At 52.4% G+C, this 23,824-nt stretch overlaps 1 protein-coding gene across 1 annotated transcript in view; it reads left to right on the top strand.

Moving 5' to 3' along the window:
* Positions 1-22,584, top strand: part of NOS2 (nitric oxide synthase 2) — a 36,014-nt gene extending 13,430 nt beyond the window's left edge. Inside the window, exons 5-26 of the mRNA XM_006211974.4 lie at positions 102-264; positions 1,012-1,103; positions 2,046-2,187; positions 2,279-2,418; positions 3,726-3,900; positions 3,994-4,095; positions 6,751-6,945; positions 7,991-8,073; positions 8,442-8,586; positions 9,394-9,498; positions 10,637-10,686; positions 11,035-11,209; positions 12,020-12,152; positions 13,028-13,106; positions 13,880-14,061; positions 16,224-16,387; positions 17,353-17,560; positions 19,190-19,277; positions 19,699-19,820; positions 20,120-20,268; positions 21,192-21,386; positions 21,987-22,584. Of these exons, the coding sequence (XP_006212036.1) occupies positions 102-264; positions 1,012-1,103; positions 2,046-2,187; positions 2,279-2,418; positions 3,726-3,900; positions 3,994-4,095; positions 6,751-6,945; positions 7,991-8,073; positions 8,442-8,586; positions 9,394-9,498; positions 10,637-10,686; positions 11,035-11,209; positions 12,020-12,152; positions 13,028-13,106; positions 13,880-14,061; positions 16,224-16,387; positions 17,353-17,560; positions 19,190-19,277; positions 19,699-19,820; positions 20,120-20,268; positions 21,192-21,386; positions 21,987-22,079 (2,980 nt within the window). The 3' untranslated portion in view covers positions 22,080-22,584. The remainder of the gene's footprint in view (positions 1-101; positions 265-1,011; positions 1,104-2,045; positions 2,188-2,278; positions 2,419-3,725; positions 3,901-3,993; positions 4,096-6,750; positions 6,946-7,990; positions 8,074-8,441; positions 8,587-9,393; positions 9,499-10,636; positions 10,687-11,034; positions 11,210-12,019; positions 12,153-13,027; positions 13,107-13,879; positions 14,062-16,223; positions 16,388-17,352; positions 17,561-19,189; positions 19,278-19,698; positions 19,821-20,119; positions 20,269-21,191; positions 21,387-21,986) is intronic.
* Positions 22,585-23,824: the final 1,240 nt, after the last annotated feature.

The raw sequence follows: 23,824 nt of genomic DNA, 5'->3' as shown, positions 1-23,824 counted from the left end.
CTTCCTGGTGTCCTCGTTCAGTTCCTGCTTCTGTGGATTGAATCAGTCTCCGTTTAAGCCCATCTCACTGTTGACCTTCCTGATGCCTTCCTGTCCCCTAGGGCAAAAATAGATGAACATCTGGCCAGGGTGGAAGCGGTAACAAAGGAGATAGAAACAACAGGAACCTACCAGCTGACAGGAGATGAGCTCATCTTCGCCACCAAGCAGGCCTGGCGCAACGCCCCCCGCTGTATTGGCAGGATCCAGTGGTCCAACCTGCAGGTGGGCTTCCTAAGACTGAGCGGGAGCAGAAGCCGGGAAGCGGGCGGGCCCTGAGCAGGTGGATCCCAACAGCCGAGCTGAGCTGAGCTCAGGGCCACCTGGGTTCTCCCTGACCATGAGATGGGGGCTCACAGCCGTGCCAACCCCATCATCTCCCCCGCCCCCACTAGAGTCTAGAATCCGACCTCCGTGCCGGGGTTTCTAGCTGATCTTTCTCTCTTGTGTTAAATTTGGGAGACTAAACGCCAACGTAAAACCGAGTGACCTTGCTGTGATTATTGCTCATGCCCTGGTTGTTTACCTTGACTGAATTCTTGACTTTAGGAAAACATTGTCTTTCTCCTAGTCTCCTAAGCCATCTTTACATTTATTACTGAATAATATTAAAAGTAGTTGCACAGATAAATCAATGAGAAATGCCAATGAAACCAGCTCTGGCTGTAATAAAATGTGCTGGAGACCATATTTAAAAGGTGTAAAGTGACTACTGTGGGAATCCTGTTACATGGTGATTGAAAATCAGGTTTTCTTAGGGTTTGGGTTCTGATAGGGTCTTCCAAGTGAGGTTGCCTGGACTCCCCTAGGAGCACAGGAGGAAGGATAAAGGGGCAGAGAGGAGGTGCACTCCTCTGCAGGGTGTTCAGGTGGTGGGGGTTTGGACCACTCCCTCAGTTCCTCGTGACTTAGCTCCCGGGCAACCCTGAGGCCTCTGTCCTGATGGGCATGGTCTTGGTGGGCTGTGTGCAGGTCTTCGACGCCCGGAGCTGTTCCACTGCCCAGGAAATGTTTGAGCACATCTGCAGACACCTGCGTTACTCCACCAACAATGGCAACATCAGGTGGGTGTGCCTTTTCCCAGTCTGTGGCTGGGGGCCGTCCTGCCCCCCAAGTCTGAGCCAAAGCATGCAGATGGGCCTCAGCTCCAGGAGAAACCAGGGAGAAAGAAAGGAGAAAGACTCGGGCTTCTTCAGGGGGCCCTCTCGGTGAGCCTTGCCTCCATGAGTGAGCTTAGTGCCTCATCAGTGGCCCATTTCCTTGGTTTCCTTCTGACCTGAGGCCATTGGAGCCGGTGGGGGGATCTTTAAGAAGCAACTTCTACACTGTTCAAGGTTGGGGCTCCCCACCTTGTAGAGGGGATGAGAAGTTGGTTTTGCAGCGGATGGCTCCAGTGTGGTGGTTTTCTTAGAGGTGGTTGAGTCCCTGCTCATCAGTACCCACCCCCGCCTTACCTTCCCCTTCCCCCAGCCAAGGAGATCAGGGTCAGCTCATCTGATTATTCATTTATTTTTCTGTTCCACAAACACCCAGTGCCTACCCTATGGGGACCCAGCACAGGGCTAGGTGTGGGGGTGGGATGGGGGGTGCAGAAGTGACTAAGACCCTGAGACACTGCTCAGCCAACTATGAACCTATGCCTTGCACTCAACAAGCACAGATTAACTTGATGTTACAGAGAAATATGGTGCAGATAAAGAAAGGGCTGGGGCAGTGAACCCCTGAGGGAGGGCTCCCTGGAGGAGACAGTCCCTGTGCTGGTCTGGAAGAAGGGGAAGGAGGTGCAGAGAGAAGAAGGAAGGAGAGGGTATGTCAGGAAGTGGGCAGGTACACAGAGGCTGGCTAGCACTTGGTGTGTCGGGGAGCTGCAGGGGTTTGGTTCAGTTAACTCAGGTGCAGCAGACTGGGGAGTGGGAAGACAAGAGGGGGAGGGGGACCCATGTAGGATGGCTGGAAGCCCCCACTGAAACCAGGTGGTCAACAACACTGTCCTTGTCTTGGGGAAGGTCGGCCATCACCGTGTTTCCCCAGCGGAGCGATGGGAAGCATGACTTCCGAGTCTGGAATGCTCAGCTCATCCGGTATGCCGGCTACCAGATGCCTGATGGCACCATTAGGGGGGACCCTGCCTCCGTGGAGTTCACCCAGGTACCAGATCCAGCCTTGGTGGGTGAGAGTGGAGCCCAGAGGGGTCAAAGAACCTGGGTCTGCAGACTCACAGGGCTTGTCTTGCCTCCAGCTGTGCATCGACCTAGGCTGGAAGCCTAAGTATGGCCGCTTCGATGTGGTGCCTCTGGTCCTGCAGGCTAATGGCCGTGACCCTGAGCTCTTCGAAATCCCACCTGACCTTGTGCTCGAGGTGCCCATGGAACATCCCAAGTAAGCAGGTTGAGGGTGCTAGGGGTGTGAGTTCACGTGCATGCTCCCTTCTTTCCTAAGTAAGACCTCAGCCTTCGGTCACCTCCCTTCACCTCCCCTGAAGGCCAGCCAGCAGCAGGCGAGACCCAGAAGGGCTGGTGTTCAAGGCCCACCTTGTCACCCTTGTCTAGCAAGTCTGTACTTGTATCTTGGGCCTCAGACTTGTAAAGAGATGCTGACGGTGAGAGGGAAGCAGAGGTTTAGACAGATGGGGCTCTATGAGCTTGAAAGACAGTGACCTCAGGAGAGGAACCCTTGGAAGGCTCTGAGATTCTCACAATGAGCAGCCCAGGCCTCCTTGTCCTTCCTGCCAACTCTCTCAGCTGTCCCTCTGCTGACTGTGGTGACAGCATAGGCCTACATTTACTTCAAAACTCATCTGGTTCAGTCCTTGCTCCAGGCAGCTCTCATAACAAAAATACCTCCATACATTGAGACTCACTATGTAGCAGGCATTTGGCTGGGCACTTCTTTTCACCCCTTGAATATACTGAACTCAGTCCTACCTCAGGGCCTTTGCACTTGCTGTTCCCTCTGCCTGACATGCTCTTTCCTCAGAATTTTGTAGGGTTCATTTCTTCTTGCCAGTGAGGTATTTCCTGACTGTTACCTGCTCTGAGAAGCCTCTTCTGAACACGCAGTCTAGAGTAGGTACCCACACCTTCCATCTAATACATCACCTTTTTTTCCCCCTCTGTTTGTTTACCTATTTATAGTCTGTAAGGTCCTTGAGAATTAGGAATCTTGCCTTTCTTGTTCAGCAATATATCCCTAATAACTAGCAGGGTCCCTGACTCATAGGAGGTACTCAATTATAAATATTTCTGGAATAATTGAATATACAAATGAACAATGCTATTATCTTCACAACAATCCCACAAATTTGGTGCTATTATCTCTGATGGGGAAACTGATGCTCAGAGAGGCTAAATAACACCCCAAGTTCACAGAGTTGGTAAGTGGTAAGGCAGACCTTGAACCTCAGCTTTCTGATGCTGGAACCCTTAACTGCTATGTTCTGTTGGGTTCTCAGCATTTAGCACAGGGTCTGTCATGTAACTGATGCTTGGTATGTTTGCATGAATAAAGGCATAATTAGCGAAATGACACATGGTGTGCCAATTCACCTCTCCAACTGGGATGAACTTAAGAGATCAGCACTTGTGAAGGAGTTTTCCTGGTTGACTCTTTTTATGAAGCTCTTTTGAGGGGTTTGAAGGTGGGCCAAAGTGAAGGCCCCGTTGCCATCGGCTCTGCCTCCCTACCAGGTACGAGTGGTTCCGGGAGCTGGAGCTGAAGTGGTATGCCCTGCCGGCCGTGGCCAACATGCTGCTGGAGGTGGGTGGCCTTGAGTTCCCAGGATGCCCCTTCAACGGCTGGTACATGGGCACGGAGATCGGGGTCCGGGACTTCTGTGACGTCCAGCGCTACAACATCCTGGAGGTAATAAGGAACATCCAGCTGGGCCAGCTAGAGGTGTGGGCCGGCCGATGGGGTCGCAGGGGCCAACTCGCCCCTATTTCTCTACCTCTGCAGGAAGTGGGCAGAAGGATGGGCCTGGAAACACACAAGGTAGCCTCACTCTGGAAGGACCGGGCTGTCGTTGAGATCAACGTTGCTGTTCTCCACAGTTTCCAGGCATGTCAGGTGTTTGTGGGTCTGAAGACTTTCTGGTTGGAAGTCACCTGGTCCAGCCGCTCATGTCATGCTTGATTTTCCTCTTATGGCATTGTTCATTTATTCATGCGTCAGACAATGTTGAACATCCAATTCGTGCCAGGTGCTGGGAATACAGAGACGAGCCCTCTCAGGTCTCCCAGCATAAAATCTGAATGCTTCTGGTAAACTTGAACGCTCTGAAACACTCTTCCAACAAATTGTCCCATGCCCGGTTCCTTCCCTTCATCCAGGTCTCAGCTGTCACCTCCTCAGAGCAGCCCTCCCTGACCGTGCCATATGAAATTCACCTTCACCCCACCTCCATCCCATCTCTCTCTCTCTCATTTCTTTAACTCTGTCTTTATTTTCTTTCATAATCCTTATTAGCTCCTGACATTATCGCGTCCATCTACTTCTTTCTTTCTTTCCCCCATTAGAATGTAAGCTCCCGGGGGCAGGGACCTTGTCTGTCTTGTTCACTGCTCTACCCCTGGAGTCTAGCAGAGTGTCTGGCACATGGCAGGTGCTAACAAATCTATGTGTTGTACGAATGAACGAGAGCCCATGTCCACATGAGCAATGGTTGTTCTTGCTTCCCCGTCTGAGCGGAAGTGTCCACCCCTTAGACAGCGTCCACTGCACACAGCAGGTTGGTTCCTATGAAGGCCCCCTGGCCCATCATATAAACACTCGCCTTCCTTCTGGGAAGGAGCCATGAGGTGTGTGAAGATATTACTTTAGAATCTGGGACCTTCTCCACAAAGCTGGCAGGTGCCCTGGAGGCCAGACCACTGGGCAGAGAGTCATTCGTTCATTCAGCAAAGTTTTATAGAGCATCTTCTGTGGTTCAGGCACCAGGCTGGGTCGAGGTTATGAGTGGTAAACAAAATAGACAGAAGCCCTGGCCTTATGGGGTGTCGTGGGGAGCTGACAATAAACACCCAGTAAACGCATGTGCTCACACACTGTTACCCAGGGCCGGTCACCCTATGGCAGGTCAAGCTTGTGCCTGACTGCTGAAGGAGGGGAGGCAGGTCTGAGACAGGACAGGAAAAGCCCCCAGGGCTGGCCCAGCTCGGGAAGCCATGGACACACATCCTGACTCATGGGCTCTCCCAGCATCAACCCTGACATTGGCAGGATGTGGATGTGTCCCAGAAAACCTGCTGATCCTCAGTTGTCTCCTGACCATTGCTGACCACATCCCTTCCCTGCTTGAGAGTCTCCAGGACTCCCTCCTTCAGGATCAGCTTCAAAAGACTTGGCCTTATTTCCTCATCTATTAAACAGAGATGATACTAGTACCTCCCCCACTAGGTTACTGTGAGAATTAAATGAATGTGAATGCAAAACGTTTAGCTGCACTGCCTGGCCCATAGTGAACACTCAGTAAGCATTAGTTTTGTTGTTAACATTGTTTATTACTGTCCCACCATTATCACAGCTGTCATCAGCTTCTGAGCCTAAAACTGGCCTGTGTGTGTATACCATTGTGGAAGGTGTGGCTGGGCCTCCTGGGCCCTCCGTCAGCAGGCTCGTTCCTGCCTCCCTGTCTTGACTCATGCAGTGTCCCCTCCAGGATTGCCTGTCTGCCGCCTAACTTGTACCCATCTCTCAAAACTCACCTCCTCTTCCAAGCTGTCTCTGAAATCCCCCTACTCTCCCCCAGGCCCCTGTCTGAGCTAAGCCCTTTCCTCTGCCCTCTGTCAGCACCTGCACTCACCTCCATCATCATTTCTATCAGGCCCCGTGAAACAGCTGAAGTCCTTCTGCCTCCCCTGGTTAGAATATGATCTAATGCAGCGAAGGAACCACGTCCTCCATTTCTGTTAAGCCCATGCCTTACACAATGCCTAGAAAATAGAAATAATAATAGAGCCGTTTCCTGAGCACGTTCTATACTTTACTTGTATTGATTTATTGCATCCTTTCAACAACCTCATAGTGTAGGAACTGTTATTATCCCCATTTTACAGATGAGGAAACTGAGGCTTCGTGAGTTAAGCAACTAATAGCTCAAGGTCACATGGCTAATAAGAGGCCAAGGTTTGCACCACTACATGAAACAAATGGCTCTTGACTTAATGAGTTGCCCCAGACCTTGTTGGGTCATTCCAGGAAGTCTCAGCCCCCTTGGCTTCTAATTTTAGGATGTGGGACCTTGTGATGGTGTGTCTTCCATAAGCTGTGGTTCCCCCAATGCTTCTGTCCTCTTCAGAGGTGTCTAGTTCCTTCTTGGCTGAGAGAGCCACATCCCTGAGGAGATGACTCCTGGAACTCTCCACCAACAAGTGACTAAAAGGCACTGGGGTTTGACTCATCAGCATCCAGAGAAAGCCATTTGTTGGGAGTTCGGGGAGACTTACAGGCATGACTTGAGAAGGAGGACACTGCCCCTGAGGTGGGGCCAACGTGTAACCTGTGGGCTGACCATGGCTATGGTGACTTCTTGTGCTCGTCAGAGGCTCTGAAAGTGTTTTGCATTTGGGCGTTTGTGTTCAGCAGCGAGGAGGGGCCAGGAGGGATTACACACCCATTTTACAGATTGCCAGCCCTTCCCCTAGTCCATCTGGGAGCCCTGCAGCCAACCGACCACTCTCCTCACCCCTTGCCTCAACTCCCCTTCTGATTTAGAAGCAGAATGTGACCATCATGGACCACCACTCAGCTGCAGAATCCTTCATGAAGTACATGCAGAATGAGTACCGGTCCCGAGGGGGCTGCCCGGCCGACTGGGTTTGGCTGGTCCCCCCGATTTCTGGAAGCATCACCCCCGTATTCCACCAGGAGATGTTAAATTATGTCTTGTCCCCTTTCTACTACTACCAGGTAAGAGGAGGGCCTTCCTTTCTGTCTCAAGAGCTCAGGAGTGGAGAGTGTGTATGTCTGCACGTGTGTACACATGGATGCTTGTGTGTGTTTGTACATGCCTGTGCACATACGTGCTCATTAACACAGGACTTACAGGGGAGGATCAGGGACACAGAGGCATATTTCAAATGCTTTTCAAGGATTCTGAGGACTGAAGGAAGTACCTTTTATTGTACCTCTAGTAACCCATCACTCTGGTGGGGTTTCAGCTCCTGAGGGTGACCACCACGGTGCCTGCCTGCATGGTAGGGCTACTACAGTCACGTAGCACAGTGGGGAAGAGTGTGGCTCCCAGGTCAGACACATCTGTGGGTAATTCTTCCACTTCCTAGCTATGTGATCTTGGCTGGGTCATTTCATCCACCTAAGCCCTGATTTTCCTTCTCTAACAGGGATGGGCATCAACTCCACAGTGAAGGTTGTTTGGCTCATGTGAGCTGGTGCGTGTAACAGCTCAGCCCACTGCCCAACCTAGAATGCACTCAGTAAATGTTCCCCCTTGAAACGAGTTCATTTTCTGTCAAAAAGGACTTTGGTTAGATTTGGGGAAGAGCTTCCTTACTCTGAATGTGATAAGTAGGGTGACTGATTGCCCAGGACAGTTTGTGCCTGTTGTCATGGCACCGCCGTTTACTCTCAGACATAGCCCAGTGCACCATGTGGGGTGCATATGTATACATCATACACGCTGTATGGAGTTTTCCCCTAGTGATAAGACACCAAAAGGAAAGAGACGCGGGGCCTCTTCCCTCCAGGGGGACAAGAATGAGAACAAAAGCAGCTGACCACGTGCAGGCTCCATGCTGGACACTGAAGCTGCAACTCTGAGGGAGACAGACAGACACAGCCCTTCCCTGGGAGGCTTTCAGTGAGGGGGTGGGGACAGGGCCTGTTCACACCCCCAGCGCACAAAGGACACAAAGGGTCCTCCATCTCTCCACATCCACAAGCCCGAGCCGAACCCGGGCCCACCTTGCCGTCACATCTGCCCTCTTTTCTGAAGGTGGAGGCCTGGAAAACCCATGTCTGGCAAGATGAGAGGAGGAGACCCCGGAGAAGAGAGATTCGATTCAAAGTCTTGGTTAAGTAAGTGGGGGTGGCCAGTGTTGGTGTCCGAGCTCAGCCCTTCCTTCTAGTCAGCCTTTCCTTCTAGGTCTTGAAGGGCAGGTAGCAAAGAGAAAGGGTTTGGCTCTGGGAAGTCTAGACACCAGTCCCAAGGGTCCCGACTGCCATTGTCCCAACCTTCTGTCCTCTGTTTTCCCAAAGGAGCTGAGTAGTGGGTTGAGCCAGGGAGGGGAGGAGAAGGCGGTGAGTCAGGGTTGATAGCTGGTGATAAACCTGGATTTTTCCACAACCTGCCCCACTTTATCCACTGACCCACCCATTTTCCTGGGCCCCCAGCTTCCCCTGGAAGGCTGGCTCCACACACAGAGTCCATCTGTCTGTCCCTACAGAGCCGTGCTCTTCACCTCAGTGCTGATGTGTAAGACCATGGCGTCCCGGGTCAGAGCCACAATCCTCTTTGCAACGGAGACGGGAAGATCGGAAACGCTGGCCCGGGACCTAGGGGCCTTGTTCAGCTGTGCCTTCAACCCCAAGGTAGCCAACCCAGCCTGTGTGCAGAGAAGTCTGGGAAAAGTTAAAGGGGTTGCTCTGCTCCGGGCTATCCCTGAGCCTTGGACATGCTAATGCGCATTGTAAATCTGTGGTAGAAGGAGTGATGTGTATCCAGGGAGTCCCAAACTTAGCCAGTCAATCAGTTTTTCATAGTGTTCCAGGGAACAGAGTTTGAGAAACACTTTCCTAATAACTCCAAATCTCAATATCCACGAGCTATTCTAGGTGCATTATGCTCACATTTACGGAACACCTCCTAGACAGGGTGCAGGGCTAAATGTGAAGGGAGCAGAGGATGAATAAGATACAGGGAAATAAAGCAAAACCCCCAGAGTGACTAATTGATTCCATCAGTGTTGGATTTCCTCCGTCACCAGAGGCCTCCCAGGTCAGGTAGGCCTGGGTAGAACAGAGACCGGGACCCATTTCCCCTGAGGTTAGCTTCAGGCGTAGCATTTGGGTTCCTGGGATGCCAAAGGAGTTGTCATTTCTGTAACCTGCTCATCCTGTGTTTGTGGAAAATATGTCCACGCACTCAGAAGTCAAAATAGCAGTGGGAGTGGTGGCCAGAAGGGCTCTGACTTAGGACATGCAGTGTTTTGGAGGTGGGCCATAAGGTGTAACATGTTAGCAGTGGAGCTTAAGGCAAGGAGAAGCAAGGACGCCTGTGCTGGGCTCCCAGGGGACAGAGATGATGAAGGGGACTCCCGGCCTGGGTCAGGGCAGGGAAACACTGGAGGGTCCCAGCCGGGGAACCAAGGGCTGATGCTCACCCTGGGTGCCCTGCAGGTTCTCTGCATGGATGAGTACAGCCTGAGCCACCTGGAGGAGGAGCAGCTGCTGCTGGTGGTGACCAGCACGTTTGGGAACGGAGACTCCCCTGGCAACGGAGAGGTGGGTGGCCCAGGGCCCAGTGGTCTGGGGGCGGCAGGGCCACGAGGACCAGGGGAGGGAGCTGGCGACTCAGCATGTCCTGAGGAGGCATCAGGGAGTGAGTGCTCAGATCACAGTGGGCTGCCCCAGCCTCAGCCGTTGGCCTGGCCTCCCTCAGAATCACCCCTAGATGCATGTGCCCCCTTGCCTATGACGTGCTTAGTATGTGTCAGTACATTGAGCTGTTTTTTAAAATTCAAAAAATTCAGGTGTAAAGGAAACTTTATATCACTCTCATAGATGGAAAACCAGCAAAAATTGGTCCCAGGTAAATCCAATGGAAGCCAAATTTATTAAATTATAGCTCAATACTGTTACCTAACCATGGCTTGCTTTGTTTTTTCTTTTTAAAAGAGTAATGAGAAGCAAGTATTAGAGAGGTATTAAGGCTCATTTAGCAGCAATCTGAGACTTTCTCCCTAGAGTGCAGAAGGACAAAAAAAAAATTGAAACAGGAATAACTAAAAAAATTACAGAAAAAAGAATGCTTTCTTCACATGTGGTTTGACACTATTTCTGCTGGGTCACGTACCACACCCAAAATGATCTTGAGTTCCTGGGAAATCAGGGTTACTTCAGAGAACATGGGACTGAGTTGCTGCTCAGACAACTGAGGCTCATGCGCCATCAGAAGACCCTCTGGAGATGCCCTACAAGGCAGGCCCCTCTCTGCCGGGCTGGGTGGGTTGGGGGCTGGGCTGTCTCGGGTCCCCCACTGAGGGTCAGGCCCACATGGGTTGCAGAGGCTGAACCTGTCCCTGAGCCCCAGCCAGGTGGCCCCACACCTAAACCAACTTCCGTGTGAGGATCTTGAGCCTTCTCCTGCTGGAAGAAGGGAAAGAGCAGAGCTTTTATTTTATTTTTTATTGAAGGAGAGTTGATTTACAGTGTTGTGTTAGTTTATGGTGCACAGCATAGTGATTCAGTCATAGTGGAAAAAGTCATATTCTTTTTCATTATAGGTTATTACAAAGTGTTGAATATAGTTCCCTGTGCTATACCGTAGAACTTGTTGTTTATCTATTTTTTATACAGTTGTTTGTAAGCAGTGCATTTATTAATCCTGTCCTGAGTCCTCTGTGGTTCTCTCTCTTTCTAGAAACTGAAGAAGTCCCTCTTCATGCTGAAAGAAGTCACCAACAAGTTCAGGTAAAGCTCTTCCCCACTCTCAGAGTCTGGGTTCCGGGGATGGAGCTGGGTGTGTAGAAGGGAGACTTCTCTGGGATGTCCAGGCTCAAGGAGAGCCTGTCTTCAGAGTGTTGTGAGCCATGGCAGGAAAACCGAGCCCCTTGTGCAGGTCTGCAGGCCAAGCATGGGGTAGGTCTTGGGAGCTGGTGATGAGGCCTGGGAGCCAGGGAAGATAAGAAGTGGGTGTGCACTGGTGGGTCCTTGCCCATCTGGCATGGGAGTGTGGGAGGGCTGGCCTTACAGGTTGTTGGTGCTGGGTGTGGTATGGAGTTGGCTCATCCAGTCCCCATGTGTGTCCTCTTTGGGCAGGTATGCTGTGTTTGGCCTTGGCTCCAGCATGTACCCTCAGTTCTGTGCCTTTGCTCATGACATCGACCAGAAGTTGTCCCACCTGGGGGCTTCTCAGCTCGCCCCAATAGGAGAAGGGGACGAGCTCAGCGGGCAGGAGGAGGCCTTCCGCAGCTGGGCCATGCAAACCTTCAAGGTCAGTTCACCACTGAAGCTGCCCCACAGCAGAGGCCCAGGACACCTGTGCTTGGCGTCCCGGGAGGCATGACCTCTGCCGGGTCCAGTAGGCATGGTCCCAGGTGTGGGCCGGGCTGCCCGCCCCCAGCCCCCAGAAGAGCTCTGTTTGAAGCCTGTGTCCCTGGGTGGGAGAAGGTGGCTAAGACACCTCCCTGCTTTTGGGGAGCTTTGGTTTAAGATCTTTCTTAATTATCCAGGTCACCTCTTTCTTAATTATCCATGTCACCTCTGACAACCTTGTCTTGTTTCAGTGTCCCAGGCACAGTGAGCTTGGGGACAGGGACCAGGCAGTTGCTTTCTTTGGGCCTGTGTCAGTGTCTCAATAGGTCTTTACTGCCTGTGGTTGGACCCCACTGATTGAGGGAACTCACCGAAGCAAAGTGTTCCACCCAGCAGTGGTGCTTACCGGCACCAGCTTGAGCGGGGCAGCCATGGTTCCCAAGCCCGGGTCTCCTCCACACGATTCCACATCAGGAAAATGGGAGTAATCAAACCTGCGTCATGATGTGGGCACGTGGATAAAATGAGATACTGTCAATATTAGTATTCATAATAATCACAATAGCTACTATGTGCCAAGCCTGGCCACTTTTTTGAGTCCTCAGAACAGTGCAATCACATAAGTGTACTTACAAAGTGTGCTTAGTACTTTAACTAAGCACTTAGCTTAGTTGGAAGGACATAAAAAATGGTAGCCCCAATGGTGGTGTTGGTGCTGCTGCTGCTAACGGGGTGGTGACTAACACCTGTCTGCTCCATCTTCATCCAGGCGGCCTGTGAGACATTCGATGTCCGAGGCAAACACCACATTCAGATCCCCAAGCTCTACACGTCCAGTGTGACCTGGGACCCACACCACTACAGGCTCGTGCAGGACTCACAGCCTTTGGACCTCAGCAAAGGTACCTGCTTCCCTGCACCACACGGGGCTTGTTTGCCCTTCCTGCCAGGATGGGTGTCTCTGAGTCCCGGGCCCATGGTCACAGAGACCACTAGGACCCTCTGACCAGACACAGCTAGCGTAGGGCTACCAAGGCATCTCTCTCTTGTTGCATCCAAGAGCCTGTTGGGATGCAAGACCAAGGACTTACTTTGTCTCTGAGGAAGGTGTTTAGGAAGATGCCCTGGGAGGGCAGTGGAGAGAGAAGGGAACTCCTGTGTACCGGGCACTGTGCTGGGCTCTGTGCTGGGCTCTTTGACTACCTGCTGTAAGTGATCCCTGACACTCATCCTAGGAGAAAGGCACAGACAAAGAAGCCGAAGTTCAGGGAGGTGAAGCAAGTTACTAACACATGGCAAGTTGGATTTGAGCCCCAGCCTTGCAGCTCCAGTGGCAGCCACATATTATAAAAGGCATTTTGCAGGGCGATTCCAGGCTGCAGTCTGGGAACTCTGGATGGTCCCTCTGGCTGCTGTGCCTCCATGGCTTCTCTCTTCTTGTACCACAAGTCCAGTGGTCCTGTAGGTTTCTGCATGTTTAGGATATCCTCAACCTCAGCTCTGCTCTCCTGTGGATCCCAAACCTAGAAATCTCCATACTGGGGCATCTAAATTGCATTTACCAACACCTAGCAGCAGCCCAACCACCCTCTGTTGGACTAAGTGTCTTCCTTTGTGATTCAGAAACAGTAGGAAAAAGGGAAGGAAAGGAAAACCCCAAGCCCCACTGCAGGACACTCCAGGGTAGCGTCTGGGTGTAACCAACTCAGCACATGGAGGCTGCCTCACCAACGCTTAAGAGCCACATTGCCATTTCATGATCTCTCTGTCCCCACAGCCCTCAGCAGCATGCACGCCAAGCATGTGTTCACCATGAGGCTCAAATCGCGACAGAATCTACAGAGTCCGAAATCCAGGTAAGGCCAAGGACAGGGCTGATGTTGGACAATGTTCTGCAGATTTTGTTTTAATTAAGGAAAGACCAGAGCAAGTCAGACTTTGAAAGCAGAGAAGGGAAGCGTCCGCGGGCATTAGCTATGATGCCATCGGTGGGACCAGCTTGACTTATAACCCCTGTGTCCACCAGCACCTCCGTTAACCACGGGCCAGGTTTCCAGCTTGGGAACTAGGCACCTACTTCACTTCTGGTCCTTTGTGACTTAATTCTTTCACCAAAATGGGGGGAGGATCTCAAACCATTAGGCTGTTTCTTAAGCGCTTGGAGAAAAAGTTTTGGCAGGGAAGGACCTCTCCCCGCCCGGTAAGAGAGTGTTATGGCTTCTCTGTAGATTTTGTTTATCTGTGCCATCCTCCCACATTCATTAGAAAAACTAGACTGTATTCTGATAAGAACCAGATTTGTGCTGGAGACAAGGAGAGGTTTGTCCCAAGGCTCACATACCTCCCAGTGGGATGCTTTATTTAGGCAGTCTGTGGTCAAGCTCTCGTGGGCTTGGGAGGGCTGTGTGGGAGGGGTGCTGCCCACCTCCTCCCCACGGAGAAGCCACACACCTGGCAGCCCCGGGCCCTTCTGAGCACCCCAGCCTCAGGGGACACCAGCAACCTGTGCTCATGGAACCAGGCAGGAAGATGAAAGAAGGGCACATTTCCTGGGGAAACCAGCCCACCCATCAGGGAAGCTAGAGGAAATCCTGGTGGCGTCACCAGAGGCTTCTATTCCCTTCTCCAGCCGCACCACCCTCCTGGTGGAACTCTCCTGTGAGGGCAGCCAAGGTCTGAGCTACCTGCCGGGAGAGCACCTCGGAGTTTTCCCAGGCAACCAGCCGGCCCTTGTCCAAGGCATCTTGGAGCGAGTGGTGGACGGCCCTGCACCCCACCAACCCGTGCACCTGGAGACCCTCAGCGAGAACGGTGAGCCCTCTGCACGAGAGCCTTGATTGAGAGGTGGCCTCAGCATGCTCCCGCCAACCCCCAACCCCTCCCACAGGCTGGGCCGGGCCTGTGCTGCCAGTGGGCAGCTAACCCTGTCCTTCCTGAGTGGTGGGCCCCCAAAGCCCGTGCCAAAGCAGCCTTGCAGATAGTCCTCGACCGACTGGCAGGCCGGCGAGAAGGGGTGCATCTTTGGGACTATCTGCCCAGCACCAGAGGCTGGGCTGTCTGTTCTTCATTCTTTTGCTTACGCGCCACTTTTGTTGATTGACTGATACGTTGTTTCCGTCAAAATTTTAACTGGTCCTATCTGTATACCAGGCGGGCCCTGGGCTACAAAAATGAACGAGACTCCGTGTCTGCCCTCAGAAATCTCTCTACCTAGTACAGGAGGCAGATACACAAGATGATTTTTACAATAATAACAGTAGCAGCCAGCATTTTGGGGGGAATTACTAGATGCGAGTGTTCTACACGCATCGTCTCGTTAGTCCCCACAGCAGACGCGTATATACAGCTTGCTTGGTGACATAACAGAGAAACGTGGAAACGGGGTGAAAATGGCGAGCTTTGAAGTTTTGGGTCCCTGATCCATCACGTACTAGCTATGTGACCCTGGGGATGTGAGTTCACCTCTCGAGGCTTTACACCTTTATCTCTAAATTAGAGAAAATAGAGCCTTCCTTGCAGGGTTGAGGTGGAGAGCAAATGAGTAGATACATGTGCAGCCAACACCTCCATTCCTGGCACCAAACAGATGCAGGAACAGAGTAACGGAGTAATGTCCATTTCCCATGGGCTAGTCGACTTTTGTCCAGAAGGTCAGAGATGGCGTTTAGTGCACCCTGAGAGTCTCCTTGGGTGTGGGGGTTTATGTTGCATTTTCAAGTCATTCTAGTTTCACACTGCTTCCCCACTGATGGCCCCATTTATCCTCACCTTCTGTGGGCGACAGACAGGGCCATAGGTGACCAGGAGAGTGTGGCTCCTCCTGACTGTCTTCACTGGAGAGAAGACGCTGCTGTGGGGAGGGTCGGGGACCCCTTCCCGTCTGAGCGGAGGCTTTTGGCCTATGTGGTGAGCAGAGCAAGGAGGTGACAGGCATGAGGAGAGGAAACTAATAAAATCAACAGTCTCGGGCCTCCCAGCCCATTGGGCTAGCTCCCTGGCCTTTGCTTCCTCAGTGGTCATGATATCTCCAAAGAATGTGTCTCCTAAAAAGATACCTCCTAAAAAGAGTCACCAGAATAGGAAAGAGGGGGTCAGAGAAGCCAAGTCTGGCATCGTCCCCCACTGTCCAGGAGAATGTGGGAGAGCCTGAAACTCGGGTCCAAGGGAAAGAGGTGTTTTCATGACTGAAGGGAGACAGATATGGTTCGTCAGGTCTTGGATCTACATGAAATACTGTAAAACTCATATTTTTACCTGGTATTTATCAAGCATTTGTGTACTAGACGCTGTACCAACTATTATACGTGCACTATTTCATTCAGTCCTCACACAAACCCAGTGGGACAGGTTTTGTTACCACATCCATTTCACAGAGAGAGAATCCAAGTTTCAGAGGGTCCAGTCATCCTGCTAGTGAGTGGGGAGGTAGAGTATGAACCCGTGTCTGCTGACTCTAGGGTCCACACTGTGACGACCCTGCATACTGTCTCTTGGCACTCCTTGAGACTTGCCTCCTCTCTTTGGGCTGATTGCTACTCACCCAGCATCTGTTGTATAGCATCCCTGGAGAGTGCAGTCACAGGCTTTACTCTAAATGAGCAACTGGTGTCTAGTGTGTACATCAGTCTTTGGTAGGTTTAGTCCCTGTGAGTCTGTAGTTTATGTGCATGTGTCCTGCTAAAAGATCAGGTCTGGGCCAGAGAGGGACTGGACTCTGGTGTACAGTTAGTTTTACAGGGTTGTGTCAACTTGGGTGAACATTGGAGGTCTGTTAATCATCCTTCCTTGGCAGCTCTGTCTCTGGGCACCACCTTCCTGCACTTGAGTTAAGCACATGAATCCTTTTGCTTTTCTAGCACCAGAATTCCAGTGTCTTCCCTCCCCTGCAGCTGGAGGGTGGAAAGTGTCTGTCCCAAAAGCCTCAGCACCCTTTGGGCCTTTTTTCCATCCTGATGTCTTCCTTCCCTATCCAGGCAGCTACTGGGTCCAGGACAAGCGGCTGCCCCCCTGCTCACTCAGCCAGGCCCTCACCTACTTCCTGGACATCACCACCCCCCCAACCCAGCTGCTGCTCCGAAAGCTGGCCCTGCTGGCTACAGAAGAGGCAGAGAGGCAGAAACTGGAGGCCCTGTGCCAGGTGAAGGATGGGGCTGGTGGGTGAGGCAGGGGAAGGGTCCCAGAGTCAGGGGAGCCCAAGCCTAGAGCTGGTCTTTAACCTTCAAGGGGGATCCACCCCATCTTTCTAAAGTACAGTTTGTCAAAAGCTGGTGGGAAGTCAGGCATCCTCTCCTGTCCCACCTCCAGGACATAATTGCGTTGAATGAACTGAATTTTTTTGAATGTCTGCAGGATGCAACCAAAGTGCACTTCCTCAGAAATCAGCTAGAAAAGGACAGTCACTCTATCTTGTATTCCCCACACCCAGAATAAGCCTGGAACTTAGGAAATATTGGAGGATGGATGGTGTGGATGAATGGATAAATGGACATAGTAACAGATGGGTAGTTGAATTAATAAATGAATGAATGAAAGAATGCATAAACTCACCTGCAACTTTCTAGGCCCAAGTTTTTGAAAAAGGCACTAGATATCATTATTACTGTCACCATTATCACTAATTATTGTGATTTCAGCCACCTTCACTGCCCTTATCCTGCACTACACTAACTTGACACACATTTTCTCACTTAATTCTCACAACATCCCCATGAGGTAGGTGATGCCAACCTCAACCACAAAGGTTAAGTAATTAAGACAGGATCCCACAGCCAGGAAAGGCATCAAGTCAAACTTTGAACCCAGGTCTATATGATTCCAAAGCCCTTCTCCATCTTAGATTATAATAAAGATTTGACTCTTGCCCACAAGTTGCTGACCATGAAGTTCTAAGCACACAAGTTAGAGACGTGTTACACACTGGCCTGAGTTCCTACAGGAGAGGACTATTTCCTCTCCAGTTTTGTAGTCTCAGTACCCTGGACAGCGCCTGGTTCTTCGAAGTGTTTGCTGTGAGAGTGAATGAATGAATACTAGGCTGTGACAGGCTCTTCTCTCAGTGTGAGGCACGTGCCCTGAGTCACTCACACTGCCCTTGGCTTTCAGCCCTCAGAGTACAACAAGTGGAAGTTCACCAATAGCCCCACATTCCTGGAGGTGCTGGAGGAGTTCCCGTCTCTGCGGGTGTCTGCTGGCTTCCTGCTCTCCCAGCTCCCTATTCTGAAGCCCCGGTACTACTCCATCAGCTCCTCCAGGGACTCCACACCCACGGAGATCCACCTCACCGTGGCTGTGCTCACATACCGCACCCGAGGTAAGGCCGGGGCAGAGGCTCTGGAGCAGCCTGCTCCTGCTACTTATGGGGCAGCTGCTCAGCTCTGAGCTTCAGTCTCCTCTTCAGTTAAACACCCACCTTCTGGAGGTGTTAACAGCAGTAGGAGGTGTGTGGGAGAGATTACTGTGAACCAGGCACAGAGCTGACGTCTTTGTACATGTGTGATCGGTAACCATGAGAGATGGCTGCTGTGTACATTTTACAGGTGCGGAAACTGAGGCACAGAGAGGTTAAGCCACTGGGTCAGAGTCACACTGGTAGCAAGCAGAGATTCAACCCAGGTAGTCTGACTGCTGAGTCCAAGTTCTTAACCACCCTTCTCCTTTCCACTGTCCAACTCCTGTTGGGACAATTTTTTTTTTCTGTTAGGACAAGTTGATAAGTTCAGATGTGGAAAGCACCCAGTGCTTAATGGGAGCCCAGTGATTCTTAGTCTTCCTGATAGTCCAGCCTAAATGCAGGGATGATTCTGCCTTGATTGTTCATTCATTCACTCACTCATTCAGTGATGATTTATTTCACACCTCTCTATGCCTGGCACCGTGGTGAGGGTGGAAATACAGCACATGCAGCCCCTGCCCTCATGGAGCCTTGCATCTAGAGGGAACAATGAAGAGAGAATCATAGAAATAGATGACTGTTGTTACGTAGGAAGAAGGAAAGCAAAGGGCACTTTGATGGCAGCAGGTGGGGGATGGGCTAACATAGACTGGCAGGTCCAAAACCTCGTCCATCTGGGTTTGGCTCCTCCACTGGATGAACTGTGCCCCCGCCCTCCCTCTGTAAGTGAGCATTGCTGGGGTTGGCAAAGCTGGGGAGCTGTATGTACTTCACTCTGTGCTGTGGGAAGTACAATTGCACAGTTTCTAAAAACTGGGCAGAGACCTGTTGGCTCTCCTGGAGGACATCTGCGGAGGCCAATCTCAGTCCTCAGACCAGGAGAGGAGGGGCAGACACATCCTGTGAGAGCATGATTCTATCCAGAGGAAAACCAAAGGGTGGATGGCTGGATGTCCCCTTGAATACTGGGCCATTGGGAAGGGAATATAACCCAGAGAAACTTGGAGTTTCCACAGGCCCTGGAGGGCCACTGGGGAGATAGAGAGACACAGAGCAGACCAGAAGGCTTAGCAGGTTATCTGTCACCCCTGGTTCCTACCAGCAAGGACTGTACTCATGAAGACACAGTGGGGCAGTGACTGGCCACCCTCAGGGGCCACTTTGTGCTACTGTCATCAGAGCTGAGTAGTGGGCTGAGTGGAGGGTCCCTGGAGAAATTCTTGGAAGGAGCATTGGAGCAGGGGTCAGGGAAGCTGAGCTGTGACCTGATTCTGCTGCTACCTGAGTGACCTTCTCCAAGCCACCTTCCCTCTCTGAGACTTGGCTTCTGCAGTGGCACAGGGAGAGGCTTGCACACTCTCTGAGTCCCTTTCAGCTTCTGCCAGCTCTGGTGGGTCTCAGAACCAGGAGAAAAACAGCCTGGTGATTAAAGCCTGCAGGGGGCCTGAGCGGGAATCTGGTGCAGGTGTGTCAGTGGGGAGGAGCCTCTGGAAAGCTTCGTGCATGGTGGTGGGGATAATGTTGGTCAGGTGTGTGCTGTCCTTGCAGATGGCCAGGGTCCCCTGCACCATGGTGTCTGCAGCACATGGCTTAGCAGCCTGAAACCCCAAGACCTGGTGCCCTGCTTTGTGCGAAGGTAAGCACCTCCTCCACTTTGGCCATTGTGGGACTACTGGCCCTGGGGAGTACTGGGTTGAAAGGGAGGGATCTGAGGTTTAAATGCCACCCTGGGCCCCTTGATCCATAAAGAAGGCAGTGGGGTCACACTGGGCCTCTCTATTCTAATCCCCAGCTACAGCGTGTGGCCAAGTCTCTAGCAGGGACAGAGATGACAGTGGTGGTGGGGTTCAGAGTGCAATGGGGCAAGGTGATGGTGTGCCTGGACAGGGGACATGAAATAGCCTGTGGGACTTGGGAAATCAAATTTGAGCTCATTGTCTTCTCCAGTCCCAAGACTACCACCTCGACCACACCTCCAGCTCCCCAGCCCCTGTCCTGCACGTGCATCTGGGCCAGGGGGTCTGAGGACGGGGCCTCTCTCCTTCTTTCCCCTTCAGTGCCAGTGGCTTCCAGCTGCCTGAGGACCCCTCCCGTCCTTGCATCCTCATCGGGCCTGGCACGGGCATCGCTCCCTTCCGCAGTTTCTGGCAGCAGCGGCTCCATGATGCTGAGCACAAAGGTACAGCTGCAGGGCTCCTTGGGGTGGGGGAGGAGCGCCAGGTGGCCAGCACCTGCCTGGGAGTAGAACTGGAGCTGCAAGCTGCAGCCACCCCACAGATGTTTCCTAGTCCCTCTCCAAGTTTGCCTCAGCCCATGTGGACAGGTGATCTGAACGCCTTGGGCCTCAGTTTCCTCATCAATACTAGATGAGATACTAGTGGGGATTTGAGCTGGGTACCCAGCTGGTCAGGCCTTGCACCATGTCCCGCCCGCCCTCTGGTGACCACCCTGGTAACTGCAGCCTGCTGGGTCTCGCAGGGCTCCAGGGTGGCCGCATGACCCTGGTGTTCGGGTGCCGCCGCCCGGATGAGGACCACCTCTACTGGGAGGAGATGTTGGAGATGGCCCGGAAGGGGGTGCTGCATGAGGTGCACACGGCCTATTCTCGCCTGCCTGGCCAGCCCAAGGTAAATGCAGCAGCTGCCCGTGCAGTGGGTGGAGCATGAAAAGCACATCAGTGGTGGGTGTCTGGCTCTCCACAAGCCCCTCACTTCTCTGAGCTTTCGTCTTCTCAACTCTAAAATGGAGCGATGCTGTGAAACTATTACGTTCACTCTTCCAGGAGAAGAGACAGCCCCTAAGATGTTCAGGACTAAGTCAGGGTCACACTGGGTTAATCCCCGGTGCCCAGCCTGCTGAAGGTCCTCTCCTGGGGCAACGTCCTGGGGAGAGGCAGTCCAACCGGCTTTACGCTGAAGCACAGCGAGGCTGGAGGGCGGTGCTGCTCCCAGCATAGCCTGCTGACCGGCTCGTCTGCCCTAGGGGGCGTTTGCCCCCTGAGCCTGGGGAGTCCAAACAGATTCTTGGTTCAGCAGTTGTGAAAGTGTCCCGCTGGGCGCGTCTCAGACCCAGTACTCCACGCCCGGTGCCAGGGTCACTGGGCATCTTCTGTGAAACGAGAGCAAGACTTCCGTGTAACTGGGGGAACCTGCTCTAAATTTCAGGGGGATCCCATGGACAGTCTGTGCTGAGAGGTTCCCTTTTCTGGGGTGTAGGCAGGTGGGCCTACACCCCAGAAAAGGGAACGGGGGAAATTGGCCTGATGATGCCTCTTTGAAGCATAATAAATTCAGAGTGAATCCGGGAGCCCCACCGGAGGACGTGGCTGTGGCCAACATTCACCTCTCCAGCCCAGCCCAGACCTGGGCTGGGCAGGGCACCAGTGCACCTCCTCTTCCCGAGCCTGATCCCTGGGCAAGGTCCTGGCCGGGAGGGTGTTCACCCCGCAGCCCCTCATGCCCTTTCACTACCTCCCTGTGGCCAGCAGGCCTGACTGAAGGCTTTGCCCCCAGAAGCAGAGGCTTGGACCCACCATATCCTCTGGTTTCAGGTTTACGTTCAAGACATCTTGCGGCAGCAGCTGGCCGGTGAGGTGCTCCGTGTGCTCCATGAGGAGCAAGGCCACCTCTATGTCTGTGGGGATGTGCGTATGGCCCGTGATGTGGCCTGCACCCTGAAGCAGCTGGTGGCTGCCGCGCTGACCCTGAATGAGGAGCAAGTGGAGGACTATTTCTTTCAGCTTAAGGTATGGCCGCTGGTGTGTGGGCTCAGGATGGAGGTCAAGGGCACAGGCCACGGAGCCAGGACTAAAGAAGTCAGGCTCAGAACAGTCCTGGACCCAAAGGAATCCTAGAGGTGGCCGGAGGTCATAGGTGGTTGGGCTGTTATAAGGCCTGGCTATACATCCTGGTCTGGTTGCTCAATTAAACAAAGGCAAACTTGTTGATGTACTAACAGACTCTCAGGGCCCCTAACATGCTACTGTGCATCGAGGCACGTCAAGACTGGGAGAAAATACACAGCATTCCCAACCGTATTTATCTCAGAGCCCACATTTCCTGGAGCACCCTGTGGGACAAGCATTGGGCAGGCTTCAGCATCCATCGCAAAGGCTGGGGAGATGTTTTGGTGGTCCACACCACAGTGGGTGCTGATGGGAGTTAAAGAGTCGAAGTGAGATTCAGGTATAACCTAAGCATGACAGTTGGGAAGGCAAATGGCTTATAAGTGTACTTGTGATGAAGAAGATGGAGGGACCCCAGGGGCTTGTCCCAGCCTGGACCTGATGAGGGAGAGGCGGCTGCACCAACAGAGCTAACACCTTGGTCTCTGTTTTCCCTTAAAGAGCCAGAAGCGCTACCATGAAGATATCTTTGGTGCTGTATTTCCCTACGAGCTAAAAAAGGATGGGTCAGCAGGGCCGCCCAGCGATCCCTGAGCTCCCATAGCCTGGAGGAGAAGTTAAAGCTGCCGCCACTGAATTTAATGATGGCGCCAACTCTCAACTATCTGAGGTCACAGGGCTGGGGAGATGGAGGGAAATTATATCCCCAAGCTTCACATTCATTTCTCCATCTCCTTCCCTCTCAAACCCTTTACTTGACCTGCTACCAAGTAGCAGCCTGGACAGAGTGGAACCTCTTGTCTTCTTTGAGCCCACCCTTCCTGGGTTGTGGAAAGATGGGGGCCTGGTCCCTTGGAGACTAAATCTGCTATCCCAGGCCTGGCCAGTGGGTGAGAAGGATGGAGCTTCCTTGATTGCACTACTTGGAGTGATCAACAGGAGACGGTGATACACCATTCTGTGTTTAGCTGCCTGGGTACAGTTATTTATGACTCTGTATTTAAAAAAAAACAAACCAACCCCAGACAGCCTCTTGGGCCTTGCCTGTATGATTCCTTGATGGAGATATTTATATGAAATGCATCTTATTTTAACCACATTGTATGTGTGTGTGGGTGTTTTGTAAGGAAAGCAGCCTGAAGCTATATAGAGTTGGGGACTGGTGGGTTCCACCGCCTGGACAAAAATTCCCCCCAAAGGGACATACCGTCTGAAATGCCCACCGGGTATGGGGACAGCACATGGAGTTCTGTGCACATCTGAAAACCCGTGGTGGGGGCGAGAAAGTGTGGGCTGGCCTGCAGGCACTAGCTGTACCTCACACAGGAAACATCTGATGCGGGGCGTGTTGGTGGGGGGCAGTGCAGCACATGATGGTGGTTCTTTAGCAAAGGTTTAGACCTAAGACAGCGCTGTCTTAGGAAGTCACCACCTTTTGCCCTGGGGCCGCCTGTTTTGTGAGAGTTTGGCCAATAATGATTTAGCCCCGGGGGACAAAGCAGGTGAGGTTCGGGCTGCTTGTCAGGGACTTGGCTGTGAGTGAAGGACACACATTTTCCTAAAGAAGAGCCCTTTAAAGGACTGAGCCCTGTTTCCTTCTCCCAGTGAGAACGAGGAAGAAACTCAGTCAGGGGCTAAGTGGGGGTCTGGCAAAATCTGGCTCCCAGCTTGGCACTGGCCTCTGTTTTGTTGGCTCCCTGGCCCACTTCTCCCCTCCCTCACTCCTACTCGGGTTGGGTGGTTGCGGAGAGAAAGGGGAATGCCAACCGCCAGCGTCCCAGCGATGCATCTACACAACGTGGTCAAGAACGCGGTCACCTGGACCAGGGCCTCTCCCACAAACCACCTGGGGTTTACTGTGCAGACTCTGATTCAGGAGGTCTGCAGCAGGGCCCGAGATTCTGCGTTTCTAACAAGCGCCCAGGTGCCGCCGGTGCTGCCGATGCTGCCGGTGCTGCCGGTGCTGCTGGTGTTGCTGGTGGATGCAACCAACGTTCCAGGTTCTGTCCCGTCCAAGAAAGAATTTGGAGACAAGATGTAGTGGTTAAGAAAAGTAAAGTGAGGATTTATGAAAGGATGGATAGTACACTTTCAAGGGGAACAGCAGGCAGGCCCAGGTGAGCAGCTGCTCTGAGTTTCTTCGGCCGAGTTAGTTATATAGGGTGTAAAAATAATTGGGCGGAATATTCATTGAGGAGGAAAGGCCTTGGGGTCATATTTCCCAAAGGGAGGAGGGATTTTTGTCCTTATTTAGTCTAGATCAGAAGTGTCATGGTGTCGCTGCATGATAGGTACTTCTGATCTGCAAGGCTAATTTTATTGAAATGAGGGCATAATGA

Source organism: Vicugna pacos, chromosome 16 (assembly GCF_048564905.1).
Source record: "Vicugna pacos chromosome 16, VicPac4, whole genome shotgun sequence".
Classification (NCBI taxonomy): Eukaryota; Metazoa; Chordata; class Mammalia; order Artiodactyla; family Camelidae; genus Vicugna; species Vicugna pacos.
The sequence above is the reverse complement of the archived record's forward strand: the minus strand, read 5'-3'. Positions and strand labels throughout refer to the sequence as shown.